Source organism: Ovis canadensis, chromosome 2 (genome assembly GCF_042477335.2).
Source record: "Ovis canadensis isolate MfBH-ARS-UI-01 breed Bighorn chromosome 2, ARS-UI_OviCan_v2, whole genome shotgun sequence".
NCBI lineage: Eukaryota > Metazoa > Chordata > Mammalia > Artiodactyla > Bovidae > Ovis > Ovis canadensis.
The window spans coordinates 87,706,844-87,720,533 of record NC_091246.1 but is presented as its reverse complement, the minus strand read 5'-3'; the positions used below and the strand labels follow the sequence as shown (position 1 = coordinate 87,720,533).

The following is a 13,690-nucleotide window of genomic DNA, read 5'->3' as shown; positions in this document are numbered from 1 at the left end:
CATCGGCCAATCCCCACATTTATGCCCAAACAAAACCTATGGTTTCTATCACAGTCTTCTTTCTCTCGTTTCTCGTATTTGTGCATTTTTACCATGTATTAGCTTACCTATCCTGATACTGGAGCTCAGAGAACACAGAGTAGTAGAGAGAATTCGGGAATTCAATAAAAAATTCTCCTACGCTTCTTGTGAAATCATTAACACGATTGTGCTGTGCATACCCAAACCCCAAAGGTCATTTCTTCCAAATAGCTGACTCGTTTGTTCAATCTGTGGATGACTGGCCAATACTCAACACTTTGGTCACAATCTTATCATGCCTGTGGTAAGCACACACTCAAGGTTTCTTGAGGGCAAGGACTATTGGATTTCTTTTTACAAAACCTGCACTTGGCACAAATCTGGCCCAGAGCAGGTGACTTAAAAGTGAATTCAATTACTTTCATTGGGAGATGTGAACAATTAGGAGGTCCAGTATTATCTAAAATACATGATCACCCAAAGAATTTATATTAAGAATTCTGTAGATGATATAAGGGAGGAGAGCAATCTGGGTAGACCAGGAGCCCAGAAAGGAAGGAGCTGGAAGGGAGGGAAGTGATGATGGTTATGGGAAATCAGGGCTCATTCATTCTGGCCAGTATGAGGCTTTCACTTTGCAGGTGCCAAATTAAAACTAAATGCTGTTGTGCTGTTTTTGTTGTCTAATTCTAATGTCATGTTCTGCTTCAACATCCTTTCTGAGGATTTAATGATCAGCAAACAGTGTTTACAATTCTTAACCTTAGGTGACTCTTGATTCAAAAGAGATATATCTGTTTCTCCCTTAAGATATTTCTTTTTATGTTCTATGGCCCGAGATTCACAAAGAGAATGTACTTGAGGTATTTTACATTAAGGGTATGAACAACAAAACTATCTGGTTCCATTACCAATTTTTGATTCCTTAAATATTCTTTGGGGGAAAATATAGACACGTGTCACCAAATTAACATTTCTAACCACTTTATAAAAACATGAATTCACATTCTTAACCACTGAGTTAAGCCATCCACATTCTCAGACAACTTACTAGATATAAATATGGACTAACATACTCTTAAATATTATATATTTAAATACTATTTTCAACAAGGTAAACAAGCCATTTAATGACTATAGAATAACCATGGTGACTCTTATTGGCTATTCTTTCTGTATTTAATTCCTTGTGGGTTCTATTCACACAGATGCATGCTCTTACTGAACAGCCCCATCACTAAGCTGATGCCATCTGGCATCCAGATATTACCACTGCCTTCTGCCTGCTTGCTTTCCTTCTTCCTTTTTAAAATGGCTCACACCAAGGTTATTTATGGCAAACATTTATGTTGCAGCCAAAAAATGTTTTCCAAACCATGCAGTCAAGCTGTTCAATGAAAATCTAATAAAATAAGTCAGGACTTTTTTTAAGTGCAAGATCAAGGCACAGAGGACCACCCAATTGTAACTTTGAAGCAAAACACTGGTAAGGGTCTCCACCTGTGTGCCAGGATGTGCCAGGGTTAGATGAGGAATGGCTGGTTAAAATGGTGATGTTCGTCAAGGGGTATCTAAGGGAAACAACCACCTGCCTCCTGTCATTTGTTCTGAGCCATCCAAGCAGAACTCCTGGTGACTGAAATCAATCTGGGGGGATACCTGGCTCCCTAGATGCCCAATTAGTTCCACCTTCTTCTTCCTGGGATGACTGGATTCAGAAAGCAGATAATCTAAAGAGAAAGTCAAAACATCAAAAGCTGCCAGGCCATACCATTTTCTTAAGCCTTGGGGGTTCCCAGGTGGTGCAGTGGTAAAGAACCCTCCTGCCAATGCAGGAGACTCAAGAGATGTGGGTTTGATTTTTGGGTTTGGAAGATCCCATGGAGGAGGAAATGGCAACCCACTCTAGTATTCTTGCCTGGAGAATTCCATGGACAGAGGAGCCTGGTAGGCTATATAGTCCATGGGAGTCACAAAGAGTTGGACATGACTGAGCATACACATACTTAAGCCTTAAGCCCTCACTTAACAGATTATACCCTCTAGGGTATTTAGTGGCTTATTAGTGGCTTGAAGAAGTCAAGAAAATGAAAAATTTCCTTCCTATTTCAAGTCAGATTAGGGTTTTTAAGAAGACCAGCTGATTAACTACAACAGTGGCAGAGAGCTGTCTTGATAGATCCCAGAAGTCACCAGCGTTTCATTTTCGCTCAAGAAATTAAGCTGTCAAAGGGGTTGTGTTGTGTATGTGGCTTGAGGTGGTTGTGCTGTTTATGCACACATCCCAACAAAGACTAAAAGGAAGGTATAAAAGCAGGAGATGGGAAATCAAGTCAAGTGATTTCTTTAGCTTCTACTTAATTAATGAATACAGTTGTCTGACCAGTTGTAGTTCTGATTCCTCACCAAACACAAGTAAAATTTTGATGGTTAAAAAAATATCTAGAAAGCTATTTCCACATATTTGTTTGTGGAAGCAATCAGCTGGCATTTCAAGGATGTGTTCTAAACCTGATAATACTCTCATCAACTGAAAGCAAACGCAAAAACACATAATTTAAATAAAGGCAGAAGAGAATTTTCTAAGTCCCTCTCCCATTTTCCCCTTGCCAGTGTGAGAATGGCACTGCTATTATCCTCAGAAAAATGCAACTCTCCCAGAATCTTACTTTTTGCAAAAGTCTATCTTAAATCATATTTTTTTCTGCATTAATTAGGTAGCAAGGATTTCTATGGATTTCTCAGCTGACATCCTCAGAAGCAAGTTCACTTTACTGTATTAATTTATAAGGTTTTCTGTGCTTAATCTGTTTCACTAGCTAAAGTGCCCCCCACCCCATCTCTCAGTTTCAGTTTGGGGTTGGATCTTGTTCATGTTGTCCTGCTCAATCAAGAGAAACAAACATACACTGCTTAAAGATTTTTGAGGTTGACTGTCAGGGAAACCTGACAAAAACCTATGTGTGGATTAAGGGAAATTATGGCCACCAGTGAAAAGTCAATTTAGAGAGCAAGATTTCTACATGTGGGTTAGGAAATCATTTTCTGCAGATCAAGAAAATAGACTCAGGCAATATTCCTATCTTCATACTATATGAATCATATACATTGTAAATAAACCAGTCTGTTTCTGTTGCTGCAGAAAAAAAGCATCTAAATGCATTTCTAAATGAAGCTGTAGCTTCATAAGACAAATCAGATTGTTCCGTAGCATGATATGGGAAAACCCGAATGAACTTATCGGTTAGCTCAAGACATTACCATCATGTGATATTTATTTCAGTTATTCTATGAAACTGATAATTGTATTTGTATCTTCTGCAGGGCATTTAGTTTAGTAGGACAACAAAGCTGGTATATACTCCTACAAAGATTTAGATATTTTTTTGGCAGTTCAATTTTCAGTCTTCACTACAGGTTTTTTCTAAACATGTCTTAGAGTGGTTGCTTTCCTACATGTTTTTGGCTACAGTGCTAACCAATATTTTTTTTTTTCTATTTTAGGGTTACCAAAAGAATCTATTATTCAATAATAGTATCTCCATCTACTAAAGATTTAAAGTTACATATTTTCTTCTAGTATTCAATGAGACAGGCTAATGACACTGTTTTCTACTTTACATAAGGGGAAATAAATGACATTTGCTGTTTTACTACAGGACTCTGAATGTTAACTGGAGCCAAAGCAGGAGATAACAGTCCTGGACCACTATTCCTGGTTCTCTTCTCTGATGAGTTCAGAAGTGACAACCACAGCTTCTAAACATTACTGTTTAATTTAAGCAATGTGTATCCCTTCTGTGGGGAGAAGAAAGACTTGCTGACAGTATATCATTTTTTCATTATAGTATGGAAAATAATTATAGGTTGCTCCATACATTTAGAAACTAGTCTATATGGCATAAAAAAGAATTAAGACCATGCAAAATTCTGTTTTTAAATTTCAAAATCAATTAAAAAAACAATGTGACACATAGGACCTTTCTAGGGTTTAGTGCATGAAACATGTAAAGTATATTAAAATATGGAAACCATATACCTTTCATTACAGCATTCTACAGCTGTCATTTATTTCATTTTGGTATAAAAGTAATTATTGTTCTGAGCATAATATTTATAGTACACATTTCCGTTACCCAGCACTAGCACTCTAATTACAATCTACTTCAATTCAGATTAATCATGCCAAGATGGCAATTCCATTACACCAAGAGTAAAATTTAATAATCTAATATATGGTTATAGTTTCAATGGTTAAAATTATGTGTTTAACTAGTTTAGGGATTTGTTAGGATTAAAGTTAAGCATAATGCATCTTAATCAGAAGTTTAGTGGAAAACACTCATTACAAAATATGGATATATAATGCTGTGGTCTATGTAATGCTTTTGCAGAAGCATTAAAATTTAGTTATAGCTTTTGTTTAAGAAGTATCTAGTAATGGGAAATGTGTCTAATTATTGGTATAAGATATTTTGATCTAATTTAAACTTTGCTATATTATTTAACATTGATCATAATGCAATCTTACATACATAATTATGCTTTAGACCACATGACAGAATATAATGTACAGGAGAGCAGAGTTTATTTAGGTAAAATAAAACCTAACTGGCTTTAAATGTATATTAACCTAAGAACACATATAAGAAGTGACTAGCTCCAATTATACGGCATCTTTCTGTCTCAAATAGGACCTTAGTGGATTCAAGAGTTAATATCCCTCTAAAATGAACTGCTTCCTTCCTCTCCAGGAACAAGAAGGCCTGTCAAGCCAGGTACTGGCAGGAGAGAAACAAAAAGTTTTAAGCTTTTATATAGTCACATAAAAGTTGCACTGTAATGTTTAACCACTGACTTTCCTCCAAAGTTCTGTAGTGGTTAGTTGATTTTTCTTAAAGCATTTCCTCAAAGAAGCAGAAAAAAAAAAAGCTGCCACAACTTATAACACAGAAATAACCTATGTTTTGCTTCTTATCTTTTAAGAAATGTGTTTGCTCATATATAAACCATTCTTCTGTGAAACAAGTGACTAAGTACCATTTCTTTACAAATTGAACTTTGGTCATTGTACCAATTTGTATTTTGGATTTCTTTTTCAATCTCTTAATGTTTAGGGTGTGATTCAGAACACAATTTGTATTCTGGCAAACAATATATCAGATTTTGATTCAAACAAGATGACTCAGAGGAGATTCTAAATTGCTTTTAAACATATAGATTACAATGTTAATTTATATATTTAGTAAAATTTAGTAAAGCCTACTAAATGCGAACAGCCAACTCTTTGGGAAAGACCCTGATCCTGGGAAAGATTGAAGGCAAGAAGAGAAGCTGGTGACAGAGGATGAGATGGTTGGATGGCATCATTGACTTAATGGACGTGAGTTTGAGCAAACTCAGAGACAGTGAGGATAGGGAAGCCTTGCATGCTGAAGTCCATGGGGTGGCAAAGTCAGACATGACTTAGCAACTGAACAACTATATTTGGAAACCATTTTGTATCCTGAACGCTATACTGTGAGCTCTTGGAAGCTCACATAACATGTCATATGTATTAATGCATAGTACTGAGTCTAATGCTTGTATTAAATAAACTAGATAATCATCAGTTGGAGAAATTGCTTTGGACATAGATGAAATTCATCAATAAAGTGCTTTCCCAAATTTTTAAAAATGATTCAGCAGAGAGGCATATCAGTGTATTCCAGTAGATCAGTATGCAGTTATTTGATCCATCAATCTGTCTCTATTCCTTGTTTTCTCTTGTGAAGCATCTAGTTGTCTTACAGATTTCACGGCCCTGATTAAACTCAGCAGTTGTGTGACCATGAGCAAGTGGGGCAGAGACCTGGTATCCATCTACTACCGATCCAGCAAGAAAGGGGAAAGAAAAGCTAATGAGTTTCCTTTACTTTCAGATATATCTCACTTACCCTTTCATTTTTGTGAGTGGCTATACTGCAAAGCTGGGAGATAAGGAGTGTAAAAAGATGCCTAGGCTTCCACAGCAAATCTATGCTACATCACCAGATGCAGCCTGGACTTTCTTACCTTCAGCCTCTTGGCAAGAGAAAAGACAAGGTCAGATTTTGGAGAAGAGGGTAGGCACTACATTTTCATTTTCATAACTCAAAAGATTTAGAGAGCAGTCATGTTTTAGAAACGCTCTGATAAATCTCCAATCTGACAGCCCCAAAGCCTCACTCTACCCTTGGTAAGAGGAGTATACTGAGTTCAGATCCTATGAAAGCCTGGGTGAGATACCTCTTTCTTTAAACCAATCAGCATCCAAAGTCAAACAACTCATGGTTGAAAACTTACGAAGGCTCTTCTGACACAGCAGCTCCTTCTTCGAATTCTTGGGCTTGTTTGTACCATGGCAGCTTGGCCTCAACTGGAAGCTTTTCTGAGAATTCAGCGCATAGAGACAAAAAAGAAGAGGTTAGAACCAGTTTAGGATTTCAAGGAAATGCTATTTTCTCCTCCCCAGTTCTCAACTTTGTACTACCTAAAAGTTATGATGTTGGTAACTATAAATAATAGGTTTTCGGGTTAATTTCTGTATATGAGTGCCCTTTATTATGTTGAAGAGTGAAGTCTTTTTATTATGAAAGTTATAACTCTAGGAGCTCAATACATATATAAAGAATCATCAGAGTATCTTTTCACTATTTCCTCTTGAAAAGATAGAGTACTATTTATCTTTTAAAACAAAATACAGTGGATTACATTGTGATATTTTCATAAATTCTAACTTGTTTTTCTTTTTCTTTTTGGCTAAGTGTGATCTATACCATACTGTAAAAAACAAAGAAAACTGCCACTCTGAAATTCTCAATATGTTTCTTTAGACACCTAACTCATGCAGTATCCACCAGAGGTTCATTGACAATTGGAATATGAGGAACTGGGGGTCCACAAACCATAATTTGGCTTGCTTCAAATATTTATCTAGCTTTGGTCAAACAATTCAAAATAAGCTTCCTAACAACTTCCTGGAAAAAAAAAGAAAACTGTGGAGGAGAAAAATAAAGAGGGAGGTTATAAGTGCTCCTACATAAATAACTGCCAAGATTTGCATTCTGACATATTTATTAGAGTCATTTATAGGCATATTTGCCTTTATAGTATGAGCCAGTGAGGCTCTATCACCATTTTATAACATATAATTATAAAGATGAAAGAAATATGTCTATATATGCATATATCATAGAATTATATGGCATTTTAATGATGTTTAGAGAGCCAGACTCACTACCTAGTTGTGAAAATACAGATTTTACTCCTGACAGTTACCCACAAACTGCTTTTCTTTCTCTGAAGTGGCTGGGTAAAGACGAACAAATAAAAAATGCATTATTTTAAGCTGGGGCATCACTTTTTATCCTCTATGTGCAACAACCATTTAGAAAACAAAGCCAGTGAGAAATGTAAAACTGCCCAAGCCAAAAGGATTTGCTAACATTTTGAACCCAGCAAATGGTTCCAAATATACATACATAGTTTTATAACTAGCTCACCTCTCCAAGATAAAGGAACTCAGTCAATGAAGGTGTCTATGACAGCTTGAACCATCCCTGTTTTTCAATAATGAGCATTCAGCTTAGCATGAATAGTAGGCTTATAATATTTTACTGTCTTTTTGAATTGACTCTGCCAACCATATCAGTGGCCACTGATCCTCCTGTATTTGAGGAAGCTAATGATACTCAAGAGCTGAAGATAATATTCGTGGAAAACTTACAATAGGCAAGGCAGTGGGTTGTAGACATCGATAGATTTATTCCAATTTTTCTTTCAAATTATGATTCTGGAGTCCAGTTTCATGTTAATTTTTAATTTTAAAGCTTTCAATATAAAAAGCAACAACTTTTTGTTGTTGTTTTATTAGTATGAAGTATGGTATATTTCATGGTTAGCAAAGCAGACAGTTTGGATTCACTGCTTTTTTTTTTTTTAAACTGAGGTGTAGTTAATTTACACCTCAGTTGTATCAGTTTCAAGTATATAGCAAGGTGATTCAGTGATATACATACATATATTTATGTATATATATATATACACACACATTTATTAATTGATTTAAGCCCACTTTCTTTTTTATTTGATGAATCTTACTGCCTTGTTTTTAATAGAAAGCAATGTGAATAGTAAATCACACATATACTTCTATAATATCTTTATAATATCTCGCTTCAAGTAGATCTGATTTTTTTTTTTTTCAGTAGCAATCTTCCATTAATTTTCTGACTCAGGAGAGAATTACATCAATACATAGTGCTTAAAAACAATTTGCAAACAAAACTATTGCAAAGACTTTTAGAAATAGTTTAGTCCATTTAGTAGAGTCTAAGTTACAAAGGATAGTTATAAAGAACACTTGGGATACTTAAAAGTATTCCAAGGAATTGAAAACAGCAGTGAATACACACGACCATGACAAGATTGGTTACAGAGCCCCCATCAAGTTACCTTTGGGTTTATAGCAGGGAGTGGGTATGATGCATTCCTCTTTTATGTGGGGCTTGGTTTTGGGGCTACAGCCTCCGGTGTGCACTTCCCGATGGTCGATGCAGAGGACCACACGGTACCTGAGGCCCTGGCCACACGTCACTGTACACTGGAAGGAGAATGCAAGAAAGGAGACTCATAGGCAAAGCCTTGTTTACTGTTCTTCACTTCCCACCTGAGACTCTTTAAATGGCTGCTTTTACAGAAGGGCTCCTGGTGGCTTTATATGATTTCTTACTAGTCATGGGATCTTTGTTCTGTTGGGCTATTTCAATGTGAAGGCGGCTGCACATTAAATCATTTGCGATTTCTTCACTTTGGATTAGTCAGTTAGCCGTTCTTAAGCACACACTGTGTGCAAAGTCCCAAACCAAGCAGCAAAGAGAAGGAGAAAAGAAATTATGGAGTGCGCCTAATTTTTGATTACCAAGACTGCATGTTAATTTTATTCAGTCACTTTGCTAATGATTGTTAGGTCTAAAGTATGAAAAATGCCAGCTCCCACATGGACATTAAATTTTTAAAATTTCCATCATTGCTAATTTATATTGCAGCATGGCTGATCCAACTGATAACAGTGGCATGGAAAAATGATGAAAGGAACTAATTGGTTCCACATGCTTGGGAGCAAGTCTCGATAGAAAGAGGCATCACAGCTCTAATCTGCAGGCACAAAGCCACAAGGCCATGTGAGTAACCTGTGGCCATCTCTGTGGCTGAGGACAGATCATTCCATCTCACCTTTCCACTCCTTTGCCACTTCACACCTTTTGGCACTAGAATCCAGGACCCCCCCCCCCCCCCCCCACAGTTAATCTTTTATGTTTAAGCTGCTGCAGTGTCTTTCCTAATGTCCAGACTATTTTCATTTTAGTTAATCCTGCTTCACCTCCATTCTAATTACATTGTTATTTTCATCTTTTTTTCCCAATGAATAATAGACATAGTTTTCATCTTAATCCACTGAAGACACTTTTTTGGACACAGAAAAAATATAAGAAACAAAAAATGAAATCAAACTTTTGGTCTGCTATGCTCAACCATCAGAACAGCTTACACAGCTTCAGGCTCATTCAGCCTCAGCTACTCATGGCAGACACGTGCCTCCCCTTCTTACTTAAGAGAACATTATGGGGAGTGATAGTGGCATCTTGAAGTCACTTGAAGAAAAAGATGTGTGTGTATAAGCATGCATGCTAAATATACATATACATACATATATATATATATTTTTTCCTACTCATTTACTTTTGGCTGTGCTTGATTTGGGGTAAGCCTACTCCAGGGTCTACATAAGCAGGCATCTAGACCGCTCAGATGGAGAAGTGGGGAGGTGGACAGAGTAGCTGGTGGGGTGATGATGCGGAGAGGGAAGAATGGACTTACTCTCCTAATGAACAAAGAAAGAAATCACAGTTACCGGAGACCACTCCTGTGCCAGCCATTTAGGGCAGTCAAAAATGTTGCAGGGCTGCACGGTGGGCATCTTAGGGGTGTACATGCATTTCCACTCTTCCGCTGAGCTGACATGCCCCTGGATGTCCTCCTCCACACAGGAAACTGCCCGGCTCTGGATGCCCCCCCCACATGAGGAGGAGCACGCGGTCCATGGGGTGGCCTCCCACCTACAGAAGCAAGGGAAGTCATCAGGGCAGACCTGCACACTGCCCACCTCCTCCGTGAGCTTTCCCATCACTCCCTCCCCAGTGCCCATCAGGGCAGTAGGTTCTGAGAGGCTGAGCTCTAGAGAACCGAAAGCCAGCAACTGCCCAAAGTCTGCTGAGTCAGAGAGAATTCAATGCTGGGAAAAGTGCTCTGTCAACCTTGAAGCTTTACACAAATGTAAGAAATTACTCTGAGAACTGTCTACAAGGCTATCTGTGGGGTCCATCACCTACTCAAAAGAGGGCTGTTCAGTACTTTTCCTTATAGTTTTAATATATATTTTCTCTGTATGTGTATTTGTGTGGGTGTATGTATATTTATATATAATATTTATATTATTTTATATTTTATTAATATATATTTGCATCTGTCCAACATCTGTGTATCTAAATATCTATCTTAAGACTAAAATTGGTTAATCAATTAATTCTAATAGTTTTTACCTGGGCTAATACTTCTCACTTTCAGCGCAATACTTCATTACTTAGCTTCTGGATACTTTTACATGCGGAGCTCATGAAAGATCAAGGTAAACTAAACACCCTTTTTCCCTTGGTTCTACGGTCATCAACTTTGGGACTGCATGGATTCAGTATAATTCTGATGTTCAAACTGCATCATCATTAAGAAGCCAAAGTGTCAATATAGGTGTTACCTATGTGTTCCCTAGTTCCTGGGGTGAGGTACTGACAGTTAGCACTTCTCCAATCAAGAACTCCTGGAACTATGAAAAGTTTGGCTTTGGTTCAAAAGCTCATGGCATTGGAATCTACGTATACAGTAAAGTAAGGGGAAAAATAACAACGCTGTCAACAGCATTTAAGAGAATTTCACTGATTTTTCAATTCTCTCCACAGCTTGATGCATTTGAGGCCAGAGGCAGAGAGATATCTTTGCCTGATTCTTCTTGGAGGTTTAGAGAATGTCAAATTTGTAAGAACAGAAATGCAGGGGCTAGTTTTTCTTTCTTGCCTATCTAGTCTGCTTGTTTATGAGGACTGGTAAGGCACTCTAAGAATTTCTCTTAAAATTATGAGAGATACCATTTTAATGAGAGAGAAACAAAATGTCACCAAGTTGATCCACTTGAATAGTTAAATCTAAAAACACTGCACAGGCATGCCGTGGAGATGTGAACTATGCTTTACATGGGATTTCACGTGCATTGTGAGCCTGATTTCTCTTTTGCATGAGCCTGGATAACATATGTTTCCCACTTACAGAGAATTTTCCTCCACAATTCTCTGTACTGTTCAAGTCTAGGCAACAACTGTAATCTCCACTGCCAACAGCCCAAACATGCTGCCAAATACAATATTTTCCTCTGCATATTTCCCCAGGAGACACAGAAGAAAATGTTATTATGGGGAAACTGAGGCCCTCTGGTTAGTCCTTTGGAGAATCTCTGTTCCCTTTCAATAGAAGGAAGCAGCTCTATAGAGTTTCTCTTCCAAAAGGGTGAGACCAATTCTCATTTGTCTCCATGTAAATCTCTGGAGAGCTGGAAGTGGATAACAGGTCTGATTCAGACTAAAATTAAGCTGAACGTGTAAGAACCAATTCACATTAGACTCGATTTGACAGTGAACTGGGAATATGCTTTTGAATGGGCATTTAATCCCTTAAAACATTAAGGTGCCATAAAAAGAGCACATTTCCTAATTGGTACTCTAATACCCCTAAAGTTGACCCTTCTGAAGAGACAGTGATTAATTTCTGTCTCAACACTTGGACCTGATCCATGGTGTAATTTCATAAACAGTAATAAGTATCCTTTTCATTGTCAGTGATCATGGAAAGACAAATGATGTGAATATTATTCCAGGCATTTATAGTATGGTTCCAGGATTAACTATAGTTCTATATGTGAAAAACTATAATGCAAATCCTTACATAATAATAGGATTATGTGGAATTTCAAAGAAAAATATCTTTGTTCTTTAAAGAAAGTATAACAATAGCTCAGAGAGGACATCAGTTAGAATATCTCAAAACAGGGACCAGGTAAGTATTTGGGAAAAAAAAAAAATATATCCAAGAATCTTGCCCTAGAAGAATAACAGATGAGGTCATATATTTTAACTCCTTTGGCTTTTAATTTTTAAAGTCCATTGTGTATTTAGTTTAAGAAATTCTCAAAATTAATGATTATGTGGAAAAATTGCAAATATTAATTATAAATTAAAGATAATTCATCAGAATGTGTTCTTAAATTATATTCAGATATGATTATAGTCAAAGACTGAAAGCAAGAAAAAACAATTAAAAATTCATTCACTGTGTTTTGTATCTTGTGGTCTTAAACACATTTAAATAATTTCAGTACGCAAAGTCTCGATCAGTAAGTAGCTGCCCTCTGAGAAACATTTTGAGTCTTTATTCTTCTTAAGAAAGAAGAATATCCATAAAAATATCCATAGAAATAGCTTCCATTTACTAAGGCTTTATCACTAAAGCAGAATATCTAACTTCAGAATTAATTTAGTAACAGAAGTGCATGGGCTAATAACTACAGCCTGTTTATCGTCTAGTTGTCTTCTCCCATTGGGATGCATGGACAGGCCAAAGTGCATAAGACAGGGTGCAAACAAACATCAAGCGCGTTCATTTCAGTCTGCCATTGAGAATACATCTTCAAGCACTCGGGGGACATCCGAATACATAAGAAATCAAGTTTAACCTAGGACAGGCATTAGTCACACCAGAGAAATATAAACAGGAGAGATCACAGACATGGAAGAAATTGAGGAGGACCGTTACAGGACAAACATCAACTTGATGTTCTTACCCCTGACACCCAACTATGCCTTTATCTCAAATCACATGGGCTTTGCACAGCCAGATACATGTGTCCTATGAATACTTACTTTACAGATATGGGGGTTGAAATCAAAGAAATCTTGGTTCAGTTAAATTGATATTTCTCTGTTTCATTCCATTTTTTTTTTCATGTTTGGTTCTGGATCAAACCAGAAAAAGGATACAACAGTAGCATTCTTAAGTCATTTACTGTCTTTATCAATATAGACATAGGAAAAAGGGAGGGAGCTGATGAATGAAGTAACTCCTCAGTGAAAAACACTTTTAAAAAATCCCTAAACAATTATATATAGCATTAACCAAGTGCCCCCTTTCTTTACACCACCATCAAAATGGTGAAAAGTAAGTTTCATGCTAGTCACTGGAAGTATTTAAGTAGAACCCGGATAACACTTGCATTGGTTTATACGTGTGTGCGTGTACGTGTACGCTGCTGCTGCTGCTAAGTTGCTCAGTCGTATCTGACTCTTTGTGACCCTATGAAGTGTAGCCTGCCAGGTTCCTCTGTCCATGGGATTCTCTAAGCAAGAATACTGGAGTGGGTTGCCATGCCCTCCTTTAGAGGATCTTCCTGATCCAGGGATCAAACCCCAGTCTCCTGCATTGCAGGCAGAATCTTTACTGCTGAGCCACCAGGGAAGCCCATGTACATGTGTGTGTGTATACATAT

General features: G+C 37.2%; 1 protein-coding gene across 3 annotated transcripts in view; it reads right to left on the bottom strand.

Moving 5' to 3' along the window:
• ADAMTSL1 (ADAMTS like 1) overlaps positions 1-13,690 on the bottom strand; it is a 1,110,365-nt gene that overhangs the window by 244,456 nt on the left and 852,219 nt on the right. For all 3 annotated transcript variants that reach the window (XM_069576633.1, XM_069576634.1, XM_069576635.1), the window contains 3 exons: positions 9,956-10,160; positions 8,497-8,644; positions 6,346-6,430 (listed from right to left, as the gene is read on the bottom strand). In XM_069576633.1, coding sequence (XP_069432734.1) covers positions 6,346-6,430; positions 8,497-8,644; positions 9,956-10,160 — 438 coding nt within the window. The remainder of the gene's footprint in view (positions 1-6,345; positions 6,431-8,496; positions 8,645-9,955; positions 10,161-13,690) is intronic.